The 21397-nt window shown below is 40.5% G+C and overlaps 1 protein-coding gene across 1 annotated transcript; it reads left to right on the plus strand.

Annotated features, from left to right (window-relative positions):
• Window positions 1–2656: 2656 nt before the first annotated feature.
• LOC125316456 (disease resistance protein L6-like) lies at window positions 2657–11355 on the plus strand. The gene is made up of 8 exons (XM_048284789.1): window positions 2657–2690; window positions 5066–5576; window positions 6246–6449; window positions 6585–7350; window positions 7506–7796; window positions 7883–9074; window positions 9399–9850; window positions 11320–11355. Exons 1-8 carry the CDS (start codon window positions 2657–2659, stop codon window positions 11353–11355), a joined length of 3486 nt encoding a protein of 1161 aa, XP_048140746.1.
• The last annotated feature ends 10042 nt before the right edge of the window (window positions 11356–21397 follow it).

Below are 21397 nucleotides of genomic sequence, written 5' to 3' on the forward strand. Positions count from 1 at the left end.
TCACTTGTCACCGGAGATGCAGATTCACTGAACCGAGAACCATCCACACGGAACACAAGCTGGAAGCTGGAACCATTCACCTGAGTTGCTGACTAATTTTCTGAGGCCGGTCCCGAGCAACCACCGTGACATCGCCAGTTCAACATTTCGAAGTCGCGCCCCACCAATAACAGCTCGTGATGGAAGCACTCAGGGTCCGTTCGAAGCTCCTTCGCCGGTGAGTCGCACCCCACCAATCAATTCGCTCTGTTTTTGGCTGATATTTCCGAAGCACTCGGGGTCCGTTCGAAGCTCCTTCGCCGGCATCGTCACTGGCGACACTTCCATGACTTCCTATTTCTAGTCCAATCACAGTTCGTGACCGGCAATCGCATTTTACCTTCATATGCTCTTCTCTCAGCTATTCTTCGAGGAATAAAAAAAAGGCGGAGAAGTCTAATTAAGATTTATGTGAAATCGTCTCTGATTAATGATTTACTGATGATCCGTACTCATTTTGACGCTGTTGTTATAGCTTGGATTGGAATAGATGCTTCAATGTGTCAGTTGGATCTCTTGTCTAAATTGATCACCCCATGTTTGATGAAATGCCTGAATCGGATCAGCATGAATATAGCGTCGAATCTGACTGAGTTCATCTTATCTGCTTGAGTGATTCACTGTACTAGTTGTGTAGGTTGCATAAATCTAATTGATATGAACCTTTGATTCTTTACCGATAACCTTGGCCTTGATACTGTTTTCAATCTGCGAAGTTAGCTGATACTGTTGATGTACTAAATTAAAAGAACTTGTTGATTGCTGCTGACTCATAGATTGAGGAGAGCAATTATTTCCTTTGCGTGAAAGAATGAATTCTTGTGATTAGCGAGAATGATAGCGCACGCCATTTTACCGTGTTCTGTAATTTGTGTGTATCCATGGCGGTCGGGGAGTGGACTCCAAAAGATGAAAAAGAAAAGAAAAAAAAAATGGATTTGCTGGAGTTGACACTCTCGGCTTTCTGGAGCTTTTCCTCGTGAAACCGATGGAAAACAAAGATGGAATGGTGGCAGATTGCCTTTTCACGATTGATCTTAAGAATTGGTAATTTGCGGCTTGTGAAATGTTGAATGGCAGCTCATTTCCTTTATTCTGATCATGCAATAAAGTAACTTTTATTTTTCCCTCCGCCTCGGGTGTATGTCATTTGAAATGATTTAAAATAGTGATATCCACTAGTTAATACGATAGATGATCACCGATATTAACTCGGGTGAGCTCTAAGCTTGCTTTGTTTCTCTCCTAGACTAGCCCCACACTACAACGGAATTTTTCCTAAATTGAGCGATACACAGAGAGATGTGACAAGGAAGATTCAAGGCCAAACGAAAGAAAAACCATATAAATTTCTCTAGGAAAACCTCGGTGTTCAATTGTCTTCATCTATATATCGGTCGCTACGTAATCATCATCATTGCGGTTCTAATATGCATCCACACCCACGACTTAAGCTATGTGTTTCCTCTATTCGCGAGAGGTGAAGGCATTTTTGAAATTATGAAAGTTCAGCGAGGACAAAGTTAGAAGGAAAAATATGTATTAGCATTTCGGAAATATTAAAGCCCACGGATAGTCCGGACCTGCCTTGGTCTAAGAAACTTTAGATGACTTTGAAATTACAATTGATTTTCCCAAAGATCTCAAAGAAAAAAATAAATTTGTCAAATGGTATGAATTTTGCTCAAAAGTCTTTTAGAGACTTATGTTGCACGGACACGACATATGATACGCGACACGACACGACAAGACATGACACAACACGCAAACACGTAATTTCTTAAAAAATAGAGAATTCCGACACGTTGGGACACGCTGCATATTAAATATATATTTTTGTAATTTTTATGATTTCACAAGTAAATAAATAATAAAAAGGGCCTAGAATGAATTTACTCTGAAAATAATGATCCACCATTTATATCACAATGACAAATCCCATTTCCCTTCAATATGGAAATTAATAAAAATAATAATAAATACACTAAAAGAAGCCAAAATGTTATCCTTTCTTTTCTGCCCCCCAACCCCCTCCTTTCAGCTCACGATGGTCCTCCGGCCGAGTCCCTCTCCCTCGAGCTCGCCCACCTGCTGGACAATTGCCCCCACGTCGAGACCCGAGCTCCGCGCCATGTTCGCCACCCTCTTGCGCAAGCTCCTTGCGGCGACCACTCCTACATCTACCCCTGCCTCATCCCTCAGACCCAATCCTCCCTCACCAAGAAGCTCGGCAACACGGTAAGCTTTTGCCTCTAAAAGAATGGAACTTTCCCAAATTACCGTCGCGTGTTGCTTTCATTGATCGCGTGTTGGAAGCGCGGATATACGTTGACCGCGTATCGGAGAGTGTCCGACCGTGTCCCAACATGTCCACGTGTCGAACACCGACACGTGTCCGACACACGAAAAATGCCTTCTCGTGCGTCTCCGTGCAACATAGTTAGAGACCCAAAGGTCTTTAATAAAGTAGTTGCAAAATACGGCCAAAGCTAGGCATGAGTAAAGGACATCAAAAAGGTTCTTTACTTTTTTGCTTTACTTTTGTCGGTCATTTAGCCTGGGATTTTTCTGATTGCCTTGCGATCTTAGAGGAGCAATTATTGGGTGAGTGTTAAACATGCCAAGCTGCATCAGGACGGCCATAGCCAGAGGTTTTTTTTTTTTTTACTGTTAATCATCGTATGAATAAGTTTGCTAAGCTAATGACAAGTGTGCACTTAAGTAAACGACTTAAAATAAGCTCAAAAAAATATCATTCCCATCCAAATACCACTTATGACCGAAAAAAATAGTACAATTATTACCTTAAAGTTTCAATTTTCTCATAATAATTGCCTAATAATCCGGGTCATCGGAAGTGGGCGGGCATCTAAATCATATGATTCAGTAATAGCTTGAGAGGATTAAAAGGGAAAAAAGGAGGAAAATGACCAACTTCTTCGTTTTTTGGGAGAGTGGGAAGGGAATATAATCAATTCTGCTGAAGATCATATAATCTCACTACATGGATGATGGCCTCTTTGAACGGAAGAGACGAAACCGCACGATCTGTGCAAAATTGGGACTAGTTTATTATTCCTCGGGACTTACATCCTTTCAATTTTTATGCAAAGGATGAATGAGTGACTGTACACAGTCATTGTTTTTCGATTAAAAAAAAAAACATGGTGACTCAAATATTGATTTTCCGTCCAACTCCTTAATTTTTGTTCGTGTTTTCCTTAATTTTATTACCTTTAATTCAATTGAAGTTCATACTAACGAAAGTACTAAAATCATGTGGCGGTCCAACGATACCTATTTCTTTTTCTTAATGTTATTACCTTTAATTCAATTACAATTCATACTAACCAAAATACTAAAATCATGTGGGAGTCCGGCTATATCTAATATGAGCAATATAAATTACAATCCACCAAAAATAGAGGAGGTGAGGCCTGTGAGACCGGGATTTTTGTTTTTTATGGCAGCTAAAAATCGGCTCCAAAATCGATGCAGTTCAGGGATAGGTCTTCACTTGGAACTAGGAATTGGCCCTATTCCAATTGGTTCCTAAACAGGTTTGAATAGGAATCTCACTCGGAACTGGGAATTGGCTCGGTTCCAACCGGTTCCCGGACTGGTTTGAATGGGAATTAGTTTCCGGACGTAAATTTTGGTGGTTCGGTTTAGCTTTCGGGTAAATCCGATTCGGTTGCACACCCTAAGGTGCGCTGGGCTTTTAAGCCCCCCATCGATGGGAACGGAAATATGGACCTTCTCAAGTGGATTCATTTGGAGCATCTCGTGGTTTGGGTTAGGCTTTTCCAAACTTTTCAATTTGTCTAGATTTGAGTCCACCGGATGTTTTGATCGGGCACTCCTTTATCGCATTTGTGTAGATTTGAGTCCACCGTCATCGGGTCTATCATGACCGTCAATCATACGGGCGAGCATGCGTAGGGATCAACAGCCACGATATGTTCGGATGCGAGCAAGACTTATCCATAGGCAAGAAAATTCTTCAATTGGCCAGGTTCAACGCAAGCCGTGTCCTAGATTGTCAATTGTGGAATTTAAGCCACTCCAATTTGTCTCGGTCGTCACCCGTAAATGTCGCAGGAATTTTCTATTTTGGTGAACCCCACTTTAACTAAAAGGGAAAGAGGCTCGTGCGACTTTGCCTAGCATTTTCACAAGCACCTGTCTCCCACCAAAAGGACGAGGAACACCACGCTGATGTCGGTCGACGCAGAGTAATAATTCTGTAGTGCAAAGTAATTTCGGCACAAGGAATGATTGTATATTGTAACGGATTTCTCTTATTGGAACATCTAACTAAATCATTCGTGAAGAAAAGCAAAAAGATTACTTCTTTAGGTTCCATTTGTTTCACGAAAAATAAGCAATTTGAAAATATTTTTTTTTAAATTATTTATTCATTTTTTAAGCGACATAAGTAATTACTGTTTAGAAAATATTTTTCAAATTGCTCAATTTTTTATGAAATAAACGGAGCCTTAGTTTGGTAGAGGAGGGATGCTTCTTTACATTTCCGTGCAATTAAGTTATTAGATTTCCGAAGTAATGTAAAATTGGAAAAAAAGGAAAAGAAAAAAGCGAGCGTTTCAGATTATTTCAATATATGTTGAGAAGAATAACGAAACGAAAAAGGAAGAAAAGGACAAAATTCTTCTAACTTTATCAAAAGAGGAGTCGGAAGGGAACACAATCAATTGTGACTTTATCAAAAGAGGAGTCGGGGGCTCCACTGGAGATCCTAAAATCTCGCCGCATTATGATGAAATGGCAAGGGGGACCAATTTTTCATTCCCCAATTCACAGGACCGGTGAATTAAAAAATATTAATATTCCATACGCAATTTCTTTGAAAGAACGTGTCCACGTTGACATTGACGTTGACGCGGTCACATTCACCATTGAAAACATAGCTGAGTCTCAGTAATGGCCAAGGCCTGAAGGATCACATCCCATCTTTTGGCTCACCCAGACACCCCCACCCAGAGGGAGAGAGAGATCCGTTAAGCAGAACAAACTTACGCTACGGCGAGCTCAGATCCAAGTACGTCGTCGGGAAGCGAGTACCAAGTGTTCCTAAGCTTCAGAGGACCCGACACTCGCGTCGGATTCACCGACTTCCTCTTCCACAGCTTGACCGATGCTGGAATATGCGTCTTTCGAGATGATGAAGAGCTCCATGTTGGTGAAAGGATCGATGGATCGCTCCAGCGAGCGATCGACAACTCCAAGATCTACATACCCGTCTTCTCTCGGACATATGCTTCGAGCCAATGGTGCCTTCGTGAGCTCGCGCAGATCATGGCAAATACTTCCAAATCGGAAGGTAAAAAAGAGATCCTACCCATTTTCTTCGACGTGGAACCTAACGATGTTAAGCTGAAAACCCCTTTGTATCGCGATGCCATACTCAATTTGGAACGGGAGAAGAAGTTGAGCAATGAGCAAGTAGAGGCATGGAGAGAGGTTCTCATGAAGGTTGATGCTATAAAGGGATGGGAAGTGAAGAAGTACAAAGGGTAAGCTAATTGCTTTCCAGATTGTTTCCCCAATTTTCCTTTAACACTGGATCATAGATATAAAGAATTCCAGTATGGTATAATAGCTATGCTACTATAGTATTACCAAATTGAAAAAAACTATGTTACATTAGTAGAAAAAAATGGGAAACTGCTTAGCAAGGTTATCCTGTGTGGTGGGTGAATGATGATATAATGGCTAGGTAGCTAAAATCGTATTAGATTGTGGACAGTGGGAGGAAGAAGAATGGGATAATGAAATGACATGTGCATTCCCATCTAATTGTTCAATCTTGCAATACGTTAAACATTTCTCCTCTTGAATACACCATGTCCAACTTAAGTAATTGTCGGTCTAGCATAAATCCTGACATATCAATTCCAACTGCATAAATACTTATACATCTATTTTTCGCAAACGTTATCAACGTTATTCCAAGATTTCTAATCTCATGTTGGAATCAAGTCATACTCCGGGTTATGACATGGTGCGCCCATTGTTAAATTGCATAAAAGTATGTTTGGTGTGACGTTAATGTCCAATATGCACTTTTGGAAGATCACTTCCAGATTAAAGGTCCCATTAGTTGTCCGAATATTTTGTAGCTTATCTGGTGCTTGAATAACATCATTTTTTCCCCTCGTTAAAATGGTTTTCCATTGTGGCAGCTACGGTGACGTGATTAAATTGATCGTTGAGGAGGTCGTGCAAAAGATGAAGACAAAACATAGATCCGTGACTGAACATTTAGTTGGAATTGATGATCGAGTTGCAGCACTAACCGAATTGTTAGACGTCAGCTCCGACGGTGTGCGGCTCGTTGGAATTCATGGCATGGGGGGTATCGGTAAAACGACTCTTGCCAAAGTCGTATTTAACCAGCTTTCTTCTAATTTTGGAAAGTGTTGTTGTTTCATGGAAGACGTTCGAGCGAAGTCATTAAGAACCGATGGCTTAATTGAGTTACAAAAGAAGTTATTGTCCCAAATCGGTCATCCTACGGCAACAAGAAGCATTGACGAAATTGATTATGGAACAAAGAGGATTGAAGAAGTACTTAGCAATAAAAAAGTCCTCATTGCACTCGATGATGTTGCTAACTTGGAGCAAGTAGAGAAATTAGTTGGAAGGAGTACTTTGAATTCAGGATCTAGAATATTGATTACAACTAGAAATAAAGATGTTCTGCGAATCGATAGACCAAACTATCGAATCTCAGAATATGAAATGGAGGTGATGAGTAGTGCTCATGCGCTCGAGCTTCTCAGTAGGCATGCATTTAATAGTGACTCCCCGTCAGATGATTACAAGGATCTTTCAAGGAAAATCGTAGCTGCGATCGGGAGACTTCCATTGGCTCTTGAAGTAATTGGTTCGTTCCTCCGTGGTAAAGGGCAAGACATATGGAGAGAGACATCGGAGAAGTTAAGCAACGCACCTCGCAATGATGTTTTTGAAAAGTTGAAGATCAGCTATGATGCCTTAAGTTACCGGCAACAACAAATTTTCCTCGATATTGCATGCTTTTTCATTGGTGAGCCTACGACATATGCAATCTACATGTGGAAAGATTGTGATTTTTTCCTAGATGCTGGAGTTGGCGTCCTCATTAGCATGTCATTGGTAAAGATCGTGGAAAATACGTTTTGGATGCATGATCAACTCAGAGATCTTGGAAGAGAAATCATTCATCGTCAAAATCCAATAAATCCTGAAGAGCGGAGTAGGATATGGATTGACAAGGAGGTCCTCGAAGCAATAAGAACAAAGGAGGTAACGTTCCTAAGAGAAAACTAATAGTTTCTCTTACCAAAAAATCCTCTATGCTGCACTAGGATACTGTTGTCTCTTTCTTCGTTTTCCTATTGTTACCATTTTCCTCTAAAACAAAATACTGGATATCCCTCATTTATTGCTCTCATTTGCAGATGAAGAAGAACGTCCAAGCATTGACTCTTGACTTACGCAAAAGTGATAATAAGACAATCACAAGTGAGGAGATAGGAAGGTTTCAACATCTACGGTACCTTAGATTGAGTGGGGGAACCTTTCGCGGTAACTTAGCAATGAGCCTTACCAATATGAGCTGGATTTTTTGGAGTAGTCCTCCTCGTCGGTTGTTTTTCAAGCCAACCAATATGCGCTTAAATAATGTGGTAGTTCTTGAATTTTCACGCAATGCCTTCATAGATGATTCGAAACTACAGAGCTTAACCAAGGTGAGTAATTTGCTTCTTACTATTCTACTTTCTTTGAATGTAATATCCGACTATTCATCCATTGAATATCGTATTTATTTTGACAGAGGGCAAGAAAATTGAAAGTTCTTTCTCTTGAATATTGCCACAACATAAAGAGAATGCCGGACTTCTCCGGATGCCCGAATTTAGAGAGGCTTAATTTCAATGGATGTTCCAATTTAAGGAAACTTGATGGCTCTATTGGGATGTTGAAGTCTTTGATTCACCTAAAGATTAGAGGTTGCCGTTCTCTTGAATATTTGCCCGAAGAAATCGAGAACCTAGTGAAGCTGGAGCACTTCTCGGTCGAGGAGTGTCCAGTGAAGAAACTACCAGATTCCATATGGAGGTTGAAATCATTATGTGAGTTGCACTTTGACAACAGCTATCCTAGAATACGTTGGGCAAATTCATGGGAGATACCTAGTGTACTAATGCTTGAGAAACTAGAAGTGCTTCGAATCTATAGTCCCAATTTGAAAGGTCGACTCCCTCGGGCGATCGGAAATTTTCCCTCTCTAAGAGTCCTACGGTTGTCGCGAACTCGCATCGGTGAAGTTCCGGAGACAGTTAGTATGCTTCCTCGCCTGCAAACGCTTGAGTTAATAAATTGTAATGAGATTCAAGAGCTGCCGATGCTTCCCACAAGTTTAAGCAATATACAAGTGTCATCTAAATCATTGCGGGTAGTCTCGTACATCTCGAATCCGACTAATTTGGTTCCGTTGGACCTTGATGATGGCTCTCGTTGGAAAGAGGGAGGTAAAATTTGCACTGGTGATTTAGGGGGAATGGGGAAGTTATCCAAATTGAACAAGTTGAAATTGGAACTTCTCAATGTCCCCGCTCCGACCGAGTTGGCTTCCCTTTCTCGGTTAAAGGAACTTTATTTGTCTGGTTTGGATCTGCGAACGCTCACGCAACTTCCATCATCTTTGCTAGAGTTACAGCTGGATAAGTTCAATTCAGCCGTGTCACTCTCATCCAGATTAGAGAACTTGTCAAGTTTAGAGCTCACATCGTCTCAAGTGCAAGAAATTCGACTCAGCGGGCTTCAACTTTGTAACTTAACACGGTTGATTTTGGGAGGCGGTGAACCCCTCGAGAGACTTGAGCTATCAAACTTGAGGAAGCTAAAAACCGTCGAGGTATCAGCTTGCCCAAAGCTTGTTGAGATCCAATTTGTTGGGGCATTTGAATCATTGGAGGAATTAAGTATCGAGAACTGCGAGTCCTTGGGAGGGTTAGGGTACGCGGGTGAAGCGTAGTCTGCTGGTGAGTTGACCATGGAGGAAGGGAGACTAATTCTTCCGTCGAGGGTATTATGTAAGTTGAGATGGTTCTATCTTAGTTATTGCCCAAAGATACTCCAAATTCAAGTACTCGGTACATCAGAATTGTGGAAAGAATTTTGGGTAACGAATTGTGAAACCCTGGAGAGACTCGGGCTATCAAACTTGAGGAAGCTCAAAACCGTCGGGGTTTTAGATTGCCCAAAGCTTGTTGAGATCCAATTTGTTGGGGCGTTTGAATCATTGGAGGTATTAAGCATCGAGAAGTGCGAGTCCTTGGGAGGGTTAGGGTACGCGGGTGAAGCAGAGTCTGCTGGTGAGTTGACCATGGAGGAAGGGAGACTAATTCTTCCGTCGAGGGTATTTTGTAAGTTGAGAATGTTCGAGCTTGGTTGTTGCCCAAAGATACTCCAAATTCAAGTACTCGGTACATCAGAATTGTGGAAAGAATTTTGGGTAACGGATTGTCGTCTCTTGCACAGTGTTCGGGGTTTATCAAACTTAAAGAAGCTTGAGCTGTTGGGCATCCGCAGCTGCGATGGTCTACCGGTTGTTGAGGGCCTTGACGAGTTAGAGGCTTTGAAGGTCTTGTACGTTGATGACAGCCCATCATTGGAAAGGTGGATTGATGTATCAAATACCAAATTGCCAAATGATTGCCGCATCGAGATCCCTCACATTCCTCACCGTAGATCTAAGACATATTTCGAAGGCACCGTCCAATCTTACAAGCGTTATAAGGTCGGTTAGAACCTTCTCCTTTCTTTATTTCTATGTCCCTTTTTCTCTCTCGATGGATGCGGCAACGATGGCCTACTTCTTTCCCTGTCCGCTTATTCCCACCTCTATATCATTAATAACATAGGCGTACATGTAGGCTTCCGCTTCCTTCATCTAGCTACTTATTCTAACATGGTGAACTAGAAAGAGAGACTCGGGTATCTTGTCGGACCAAAATGAAATGATCATATACCTCAAATTGCGGAAATTAAAAAGCAAACAGCGGTGGAACTGCTGATAAAAAATTGAAAGACTTGTAACTTCTTCTAGCCAAAAAAAAAAAAAAAAAAAGAGAGAGGGAAGAAAAGACTTTATCGTCAAGTGACTTATTGTAAATCAACAAATTTTTTTTTTTCGGGGTCCATATGGAGCAAATAGTTTAGTTAATCATTTTCTTGATCCATTTTAATATCGAGTGCGTCTTTAAACTGCCCATTATTGAGATAAGATTGGAAATATGTAGGATTTTAGGTGAATATACAGTAGAAGAATCGATGGCTTACTATCATAGGTCGTAAACATTTTCCTACGAGAGGCGTTCCTGTAACAAAGTTTACTTATAGTGGTAAATAAATTGGAATATTTTGCTTAAGTTTATTTTGATGGTAACTTTGGCGCAAATGTTGGTATGAAACATATGACATAATACAAAGAAAAAGCAAAAAATATTCATCGGTTTTAGGAGATGTATCCATTAAAATTCAATCTGACTCCATAAGAAACTTCTTGGCTTGCAGCTTATTTTCCGGAATCAAACCCATTTCTCGTTCTTGTGGAAGATTTGCACTTTGATTTCCTATCTTTATTTTTCTTTTTTTCTTTTTTTATTTCTTTAGCTATTTATCATCACAATAATGATAGGTGTCAAGAGGAAACAGGAATCTGTCCATTTTTCGGGATCTCATTGCCTACAAAAACTGTGTCATCTTTGAATCTCCTTTATTTGTTATAGAATGGATGTAACTGGTGCTAAACTATTCTAATAGGAGTTGCATTGCCTCCTATTTGTCTGAATATGGCGATTATGATATTGCTTGTCTTATTGTACATGGCAAGAAGTCTGTATCGTAGGTACTTAATGCTAGGCATTAACATCATTGATCAAGTATTATTCGAATCGAAACCAGGTCGATTGCCGGTCGTGAATTGTCTGCATTTGGTAGCACGAGAAATTGAACTCGTGTTGTACATAATCTGCATGCACGAATGTGTTCCTTAATCTTTAAGTACGCCCCGTGGAGTTTATATGGCTATCCAATATGACATTGCTTTGGTTTGTTGATGTAGATTCGTTTTCGTACTTCGACCGCAACTTCTTATACAATGTACTCTATCTTAGTATATCCTTCCTAGGAATCAAATATGTTTCTAATTTTAACAGGTTACTCCTTTCTCGAATTTTTCTCGATATTGCTTGTGATTTTTTTCAGGAGTCACGCTCTCATCGGACGTGTACGTGTTTTTAGCAGCCTATAAGGTATTGAAGACAGCTCATGTCACATGTAAGCATGCACGGGAGTTCACCAAGTTTTGAAACCAGGATCAGTAACAGTTCGCCGGTGAGTCGCCCCCCACCAATCAATTCGCTCTGTTTTTGGCTGATATTTCCGAAGCACTCGGGGTCCGTTCGAAGCTCCTTCGCCGGCATCGTCACTGGCGACACTTCCATGACTTCCTATTTCTAGTCCAATCACAGTTCGTGACCGGCAATCGCATTTTACCTTCATATGCTCTTCTCTCAGCTATTCTTCGAGGAATAAAAAAAAGGCGGAGAAGTCTAATTAAGATTTATGTGTAATCGTCTCTGATTAATGATTTACTGATGATCCGTACTCACTTTGACGCTGTTGTTATAGCTTGGATTGGAATAGATGCTTCAATGTGTCAGTTGGATCTCTTGTCTGAATTGATCACCCCATGTTTGATGAAATGCCTGAATCGGATCAGCATGAATATAGCGTCGAATCTGACTGAGTTCATCTTATCTGCTCGAGTGATTCACTGTACTAGTTGTGTAGGTTGCATAAATCTAATTGATATGAACCTTTGATTCTTTACCGATAACCTTGGCCTTGATACTGTTTTCAATCTGCGAAGTTAGCTGATACTGTTGATGTACTAAATTAAAAGAACTTGTTGATTGCTGCTGACTCATAGATTGAGGTGAGCAATTATTTCCTTTGCGTGAAAGAATGAATTCTTGTGATTAGCGAGAATGATAGCGCACGCCATTTTACCGTGTTCTGTAATTTGTGTGTATCCATGGCGGTCGGGGAGTGAACTCCAAAAGATGAAAAAGAAAAGAAAAGAAAAATGGATTTGCTGGAGTTGACACTCTCGGCTTTCTGGAGCTTTTCCTCGTGAAACCGATGGAAAACAAAGATGGAATGGTGGCAGATTGGTTTTTCAAGATTGATCTTAAGAATTGGTAATTTGCGGCTTGTGAAATGTTGAATGGCAGCTCATTTCCTTTATTCTGATCATGCAGGTCATGGTTTTTCTTTTTCGAAAGCGCGGTCACAATCATTATCCCACACTAGGGCACAGCAGAAACTGTGCGGACATCGCTCCGATTCGGCAAACATCAAAATTAGGTGGAATCTCTTTAAAGATAAGAAAGTTATTTTGTTCCTCTATTGCAAACCCTGTGAACATCCCTTGTTTAAACCTAGCTGGACCTGCGAATGTCTGTTCAACGAACCTGTCGGTGATCATCCCTAATATTGGGACAAGGCATGTCAAAAAAAGCGAAGGGAATAAAGATGATGTTACTTGTTTTGAAAAGGAAGAAAAAAGAGAGAGCACACCCGTGGTATAAGGAGTAAATGCCAGGTAAAAGTAAAAGGGTCCGTAAAAGCAAAACAAAGCAATAAAGTACATTGTATTTTTCCCTCCACCTCGAGTGTCTGCCATTTGAAACGATTAAAAATAACCGAATAGTGATATCCGTAATAAATATGATAGATGATCACCGATGTTAACCCGAGCAAGTGAGTCTTTCTTTGAGTCTACTTTGATCTTTAGAGGAAGATCCCCGTTTCAAAAAGAACCAAGCCTAGCCACCATCAACAATTTTTGGCAAGACCAGTTTTATCTAGGATGATTTGAGCGTTTTCCTCAATAAATGGCAGAAACTTTTGACTCTTGACTTGTAGCATGAAAACCCACGGGAGTTACAACCTTGAGACAAAGACCCCTCCAAGGAATTTTTCCTAAATTGAGCAATTATTGTAAAACGTGTTATTCTTTTATTTTTGGAGTTTTTTTTTTTGACATTCACGGATTTTTTCGGAGGGCACTGACTGAGTTCATGAAGGAGGAGATACACGGAGAGACGTCACAAGGAAGATTCAAGGCAAATGAGGGAAAAATCATATAAATGTCTTCATCTATATCAATCGCTACGTAATCGTCGTCATTGCTGTTCTCATATGTGTCCACATCCACGACTTAAGCTCTATGTTTCCTCTATTGGCGCGAGGTGAAGGCATTTTCGAAATTATGAAAGCTCGGTGAGGACAAAGTTAGAATGAAAAATATGGCGAAAAGTACACTTTTAGTACCAAAAGTTGTGTACAGAGATCACTTTGGTGCCAAAAATTTCAATTGGATCACTTTAGTGCCAAGTCGGAGACAAAAAGATCACTTTGGTGCCTTAGGCGAAATTTTTTGGCCAAAATTGCCACGTGTTATTAATAATTAATTTTTTAATATAAAATAACAATTAAAAATAATAATAAGTCCACGCGGGCTGCCACGTGGACTTTTACACTTCAAAATAAATTAAAATAAATCAAATTCAAATTTAAAAATTAACTAATTTTAATAAGTTTAAAATTTAACAAAAAAACCTTTTAAAAAAAAAAGAGGACAAACCATATCATGTGGCGAGCCGCCGCCCCTACCATCCGAATAGATCACCCCCTATTTGATGAAATGCCTAAATCGGATCAGCATGAATATAGCTTCGAATTTGACTGAGTTCATCTTGTCCGCTTGAATGATTCACTGTACTAGCTGTGTAGGTTGCATTAATCTAATTGATATGAACATTTGAGTCATTACCGATAACCTCGGCCTTGACACGATTTTCAATGCTTTATGTAATAATCTCGACTCTGCGAAATTAGCTGAAAGTGCCGATGTACTGAATTAAAAGTAAATGTTCATAGCTGCTGGCGCGTTCATTAGGAGTAGATTGAGGTGAAGAAATATGTGTTTTGTGCGTAAGAATGAATTATTGGGATGGCAGAGAATGATAGTAGCTCGTGTATTCAGGATCAATAGGGCAGTTAGATTCTTAGGATCAATAGTAGCTCCTCTCTCTCTCTCTCTCTCTCTCTCTCTCTCTCTCTCTCTCTCCAGCCAGCCACCAAGCCCGGCGAAGCTCTCTCCCGGCGAGGCCAGCCTTGCCTTTGGCCGATCGCAGGGCGCTGCGGCTAGCTGGAGGAGGAAGAAGAAAAAGAGAAAAAAAAAGAAAAAAAGAAAAAATAATTAACTAATTAAAAATTAGAAGAAAATAATTAGTTGTGTTCCTAACATGGGGTGACGCGGTACGACAAGTAAGCCAAAACTGTTCATCAAACGAATTTCTCAAGATGGGACTACCAAAAAAGAAACACTGTTTGGAGGCGCAGGACAACATAAGTTTGTATGAATCGTTTGTCATGTGATTTTCTGTCCGCATGCCTAATCCACACAAGAGAAACAAGAGCTTCCTATGATTGAAGCACCACATACAAGCACGCGTCCTCAAAAGCTGAAACATGAGTCAATGACCTGCCTCATCAATCATCATAGGATTGATACTGCAATTAGATTATTCTCTTCTCATCATGTGAAGAGCCCCCCTTAAAGATACAAGTTGAGGAGATAATTCGACTAAAATTGCAAATTCCGGATATGATTCGGGAACTGCAGAACAATGGACAGCCAAAGACCGTACATTCCGTGAGCATCGACTCACGATCACAAGTCCCGAAGAGATTCGGGCGCTGAAATGGTACAACCATCTCATCTCCTCTATACCTTCAATTTGAATTCTCGCTATAAAGAAGCTAACAAGTTCTGCGGTCCGACCAACGCCATCCTAAACTTCTTATTCCCTCCTCCAAGATTGTTTCTTCTCCGCTCCAAGTCCTTCAGAGCATTTTCTCTTTGATTAGTAGCCAATGAAACTTTACTGGCAGACTCGGCAGTCAAATTTTCCTTGCAGACGGCCATTTCTCTTCCCAGGTCACCATCCTTATCACATAACAAAACTAGAATGTTAACGAGAATGAACTAAGACATCCGATTAATTGCTTAGTTAAAAATTCTGATCGGCACCGCCTTCGAAAGTTCCATGGAAAGCAAGAATAGCGCTCTTAGCTTCCTATTCGAAAAGTTCTGATAGACACCGCACATAGGTTCTGCAGAACAATGGACAGCCAAAGACCGCACATTCCGTGAGCATCGACTCACGATCACAAGTCCCCAAGAGATTCGGGCGCTAAAATGGTACAACCATCTCATCTTCTCTATACCTTCAATTTGAATTCTCGCTATAAAGAAGCTAACAAGTTCTGCGGTCCGACCAACGCCATCCTAAACTTCTTATTCCCTCCTCCAAGATTGTTTCTTCTCCGCTCCAAGTCCTTCAGAGCATTTTCTCTTTGATTAGTAGCCAATGAAACTTTACTGGCAGACTCGGCAGTCAAATTTTCCTTGCAGACGGCCATTTCTCTTCCCAGGTCACCATCCTTATCACATAACAAAACTAGAATGTTAACGAGAATCAACTAAGACATCCGATTAATTGCTCAGTTAAAAATTCTGATCGGCACCGCCTTCGAAAGTTCCATGGAAAGCAAGAATAGCGCTCTTAGCTTCCTATTCGAAAAGTTCTGATAGACACCGCACATAGGTTTTGCAAAATTCATAAATAACTCAGTTATGAGTGTCGGATTGACCTATTTTTCCAGTAAATCATTATTCAGCAGCACAATCAGACATGCCATAGTGTCAAAGAAAGCAATGTCCTAGCATCAAGATGGAAGATAAAACAACCAGTACGAAGTGATAACTCAATACTATTGACTTGACATCTGCCTTGTACGCCAAGTCGTAGGCAAAGCTCCTCCATGTTCACTTTAAGTTGATGGTGGCTTCGATGCCAGTGCTACAACTGTTTCAATTAATTTTTTCACCTGCAGAATTGACAGAACCTCCGCATGAACATCTTTGCAATTTACAACTGACTCGATCAGTGCTTTAGGATCTCTTGAAAAAAGAAACTTCAGGTCAGTGGCGTTACTGCTAATACTTAAATTGATTGCAGAATGAAATTCTTGAGCTAGGGTTTCCCCTTTTTGGAGTTTTGGCTGTTGTCCGGAAAAGGTTGATGTGTTAATTCTAGCATTCACATGTTAGCATGCCTGTTTTTTCTAGTGTGAAGTTGAGAGTGAGAAACTCGAAATGGAGGTAGAAGAAACTTTCAGGTAGTAACTTATGCCAAATGGCCTTTGCATACTTACAATCACTGAGTACATGCATAATTGTTTTCAAAGAGTGTGGGCACGTCGTGCAACAAGAATTCGTTGGGAGTTTATATCGAAATCTCGCATCATTAGTGAGCAGACGTTGATGAGATACCAACCACAAGAAACTTTTAATACTTTGTGGCCCATCCCATTTCCACACTAGACTCCAAAGTCTATTAGTAGGCATTGGTTTGAGTCGGTGCAATTAATTCATAAGCTTCTTTAACTAGGAAGGAACCACTGTTGCTGCTGCTCAAGATTAGAAAATCTTCACCACTACAATCAGAGGGTGGGTACATTGAGCAAATACTCATCAATGTGGATTGGGGGAGGATACCTATTAGGTTTGCAAGGTTCCTTTGGTTGTTGCAATCGAAATCATGAACAACGCGGTCGAGGTCTTGAGTTGTAGTAGATGGAAGAGTCCAGTGGATTAGTGGACCAACCTCATCAACCTCATTATCTATCTAGAATTTAACCGTTCGCCCATTAACCACTACTCATCTCATACCCTTTAAGACATCACTACAAACATCGCTAAGATGTATCCCGAAAGCTATCCTTTATATGTAGCGTATAATCACCAAGATCTACTGTTTCATGTATCAATTTATAAGAAGAATTCCATTTTTATACCAAAGCTTCCTTTTAGACTGTGGAAAGCACACGTCAAATCCCGGCACATTATTTTCCCATTACCCTCTTCTATTGCCCTGCCGGGGCAATTCTCAAATTTCATATTTATCAATGAAAATGTTTTGGACTTTAGCACCAGTGGCAATTGGAGCATCTCGTGGTTTGGGTTTGGCATTTTCCAAACTACCCACCCCTAGAATGTTTTGATCGTGCACTTCTTGATCGCAGTAGGCGATTCGTGTTCCCGAAAAGTCGATTAGATCTCTTAATTTCTTTACGCCATAGTGGATTTTCCAAATCCTTTCGATGATCAGTGCCACGTGCTGTCGGCATGTTTATACGATTACGGCAAAGGCAGAACAAAGTGGCCACGACATAATTGGCATCCTCTCAACATGGCTGTTCGATGATGCTGCATCCGGAATTGGCAAATTGTCAAATATTTAGAACTTAATTGGTCAAATTGAAAGATTACAGAATTACAATAGATTTATGATCAAATTAACGAAATTGTAATAGGAATATGACTTCTTCTTTTTTTGTAATTCCCCCTAGTCTAGACACATGCCCGAGGAACCCTGTGAAACAGCAGATATAATATACTTGTTTAGGCTTGAGTCCCCCCTTGATTGAGTCAATCATAGTCGTCAATCATACGGTCGACACGTGTGGTTCCCACATGATCAACGGCCACGATATCTTTGGATCCGTGCAAAAACTTATCCATAGGAGAGAAAATCCTTCAGCTGGCCTGGACCGACGCAAGAAGCCGTGTCCTGGATTGGCAAACGCAAAGTTTCACCGACTCTCCTAGCACAATCATGGAAATTTTTTTTTTTTTTTTTTTTTTGGGTGTCAGAAAAACGCACCACTTTATTTATCCACAAGAGTTCTTAGACAAGAGGCTCACAAAAGGGGCGTAGGCACAAAGCAAGTTCCATAAAGTTGGAGGAGGCCTAGCTAGCAAGAGGAAGGAAGGGAATTAGCCCAATGGGCCCTTGCTATCCAATCTGCAACTTGGTTCTGGGCTCTTCCGTAGTGGGCCTACGAAATCATCTTGAGATTTGCTAGTTGGGCCCGGGCATCTAGTATTAAGGCTTCAATCTCCCATTGCACGCGGCTATCTTCCTGCAGAGCTTGGGTCAAACTGAGACGGTCGGTCTCCAAGTACAAGTCTTCGGTCCTTCTAGATCTGAAGTGTCAAAAAGGGCAGCCACCAGCGCGTATGCTTCGACCAGAATCGGCGACGATGCTTTGGACTTTTCGTGCGAACCCAACGAGCAACGTACCCGAGGCGCCACGGAGGATACCGACGATCGATCCTTCTGTCCATCCTGCACCGAAGGAACCGTCTATGTTTATTTTCAAGGCTGGGTTAGCCGGTGGGCACCAACAGGACGGTGAGGTGGCTGGATTCGACCCAGGATTTGAGCCTTTCGCATTCCATCTTTTAAACCATGGAATTTATGCCACTGGATTTTGTCCCCGTCGCCGCTCGACGCTCGTAGATTCACGAGACTTTTCTAATTTGGTGAACCCCCCGTAACTAAAAGTGAAACAGACTCGTGCGACTTTGAATGGTCCGGTCCAAGCATGCATTTCTGTCCATAGCTTTGAATTTGATTAGCCGCCATCGTAGTAGTCCGGGTCCCACGATTTTTTTTTATCCAACACCCACCAATTCTCCAAGCATTTTCACAAACACCTCTCTCCCACCAAAAGGACGAGGAACAGTACGGTAATGTCTGTCGATGCAAAGTAATCATTTTACTACTTAGAGAAAAGTTTAAACTAATTTCGGTAAAACAAATGATTGCAGACTATAATAGGGATTAACTTTTTGGAGCGACCGCCACTCATCAACAGCATTTAGTTAAATCACTCGTTAAGAAAAGAAAAAAGATTGCCTCTTCAGTTTGGCAAGAACGTCTAAGACCGAGCAGATGATGAAAGGCAGCATCTTTTTAGCTGTGTGAGGCATCATCTTGAGCTGATGGGGGATCAAATGGAGAAGAGGATGAATTTGTCCTTTTCTTTTCTGTCAAATATCAAGGGAAAACACACGTATTTTGATTATATTAAACAAGAAATATTTACACCATTTTAAAATATAAAACAATTCATCTTTGATATCGTTTAAACTGGCTAGTTCGATCGGTCCGATTCCTTATACGGAACCGAGAACTAAATTGATCATTCATGATTAATAGTTTTTGAAAGCGGGAGTCGGACCCTTGCCAAAAATAAAAAATAAAAAGCTGGGAATCAGACCAATTTTCACGGATATCACCCAAAATTGACCGGTCGATTCTCGATCCAACTCGGACCGGTGCTCACCCCCTAACCTATGGTATTGACTGACATTACTTTATGTGTCTTTATGATTTGGGACTTACATATATATTCATCTTTTTGTGTCTAGATTCCATTTTTATTGCTACATCGACATCGTAATTTTTTCTTTTTGATAACGCAATGTTACTTGGAGCGAAAGGATTTTCTATTTAAAGTTGAATAGTTGAATATAGAGGAAGAACATAATGACCAGAAACTCGTACTACTGTTTGCATTAATATAAAAAGTTTCCTATTAAAATTGCACTGACCGACCCATAAGGAACCACCTATTTCCAATAATACAAGAAAATTACCAAAATGTTCCAAAACCTATTGCACATACATCACTCCTAAACCTTTAATTTGTGTCAACTTAGCCCTAAATACTTTAACGTTTTGCCAATTAAGTCAATTAAATTAATTTTAACCGAAAATCGCTGATGTAAACTTCGGTCATACTACGTGACACGATGGGCACTAACACGGGGCAATTTTTTAAATTTTTAAGACAGAATTCAAATTCTTTTTATAATTTATTTTTTCTTCTAAGCTCGGCGATGGGCCTAGCTGGCTCTCGCCGGCCACTAGGGGAGGGTCGTGGCCCTCACCCGGATCTAGTAAGAGCCACGAAGCCCTCATCAATCACAGGCAAGGGTCACGGCCCTCGTCTATACTTGGCAAGAGGCGCGACACCTTCGTAGGCCATGGGCAAGGGTTGTGGCCCTCGTCCAATGGCCGTCTAGGTAGGGGTCATGACCTTTGCTCACCGCCGGCGAGGGCTGGGCCCGTTCCTTTCAACTTGGGATGGCCCACTAGTCGGCGAGGGTTAGCCTGCCCTCTCCTACGTCAAGAGTCGCAAAAAAGGGAAGGAATAGAAGAAAAATAAAAAATAAAATAAAATAAAAAATAAAATTAAAGAATCATAAAATACAAAAAAAAATAAAAATTTATAAAAAAAAAAATTATCCATGTCAGCGTTAGCCGTCCTATGTCATTTAAGAATAAATTGGCCGAATTAAAAAATTTTGGACCGAATTGGTCAAATTTAAAGGTTTAAGACTGAATTGACACAAATATAATAAATTTATTTTTGTTCATTTTTCCAATTGTACAATATGCCTTATCCTATTTTCATAGCGAACAATGTGTGTCAAAAGTAACTAGAAGAGAGGTGGAGAATTACCCACGTAATCAATCCAATAGACATTTCATTAAATGTCTTGTGAACTCTACCTCTCATAGTACCCCCATGCATATATCTTCAAAGCCTCCCAAGCGTTTTCACCCAGAAAAATCTAACTGTTTATTCACGTGCCAACATTTTCATTTTATGAAAGTTCAAGTGTTTCAAAGTTTAGAAAATGATAAAAGCATTTGAGCTGCGAGATTTGATGTGGTAAGATGTATTCCGGGAGGTATTCTTCGTGTGTAACGTATAATCACCGAGATCTACTGTTTCATGTGTCAACTTATAATAAGGATTGCATTTTTATGCCAAAGGTTCCTTTTAAACTGTGGAAAGTAGTAGTTCAAATGAAATGCCAGCACAATTTTTTTCCCATTACCCTCTTCAGTTGCCCTTCTGGCCAATTCTATCATTTCCATATTATCGGCAACAAAGATGTTGTCGAGCGCACAAGGGTGAGTATGATTCGGTTGGGTGGGTGGTTTCGGACCTAGAAACCGAAAGCTATTATATTATAATCGGTTTCTAGTTTTTGGAACTTGGAAACCTACCATTTTTGTCATGGAGCCTGTTTTGAAACCTAGCCTATTTTTTTGATCCAGTTCGGGGGTCAACCCGAGAATCTTTTTTATTTTGTTTATTTTTCTGATTTCATTTTTTTGAGCAAAATAATGTAAGTAACAATGAAACGTTTCAAAGTATAAAAAGAAAACTCACTATCCGTCAAAAGCAACAATCCCTAATATGAGTAATGAAAATTAAAATCCATAAAAAACAGAGGGGATGAGGCAAGCGAGACTAGGATTTTTTTTTTTAAAACAGTAGCTAA

Source organism: Rhodamnia argentea, chromosome 9 (genome assembly GCF_020921035.1).
Source record: "Rhodamnia argentea isolate NSW1041297 chromosome 9, ASM2092103v1, whole genome shotgun sequence".
Lineage (NCBI taxonomy): Eukaryota > Viridiplantae > Streptophyta > Magnoliopsida > Myrtales > Myrtaceae > Rhodamnia > Rhodamnia argentea.

What these genes read in the sequence shown, in the direction of transcription:
- LOC125316456 (XM_048284789.1), top strand. Translation starts at nt 2,657, where the DNA reads ATGCCAAGCTGCATCAGGACGGCCATAGCCAGAG. An exon ending in GAAGTGAAGAAGTACAAAGG is followed by an intron (nt 5,577 to 6,245) that starts GTAAGCTAATTG and finishes CCATTGTGGCAG; the next exon opens with CTACGGTGACGTGATTAAAT. An exon ending in AATCTTACAAGCGTTATAAG is followed by an intron (nt 9,851 to 11,319) that starts GTCGGTTAGAAC and finishes GATTTTTTTCAG; the next exon opens with GAGTCACGCTCTCATCGGAC.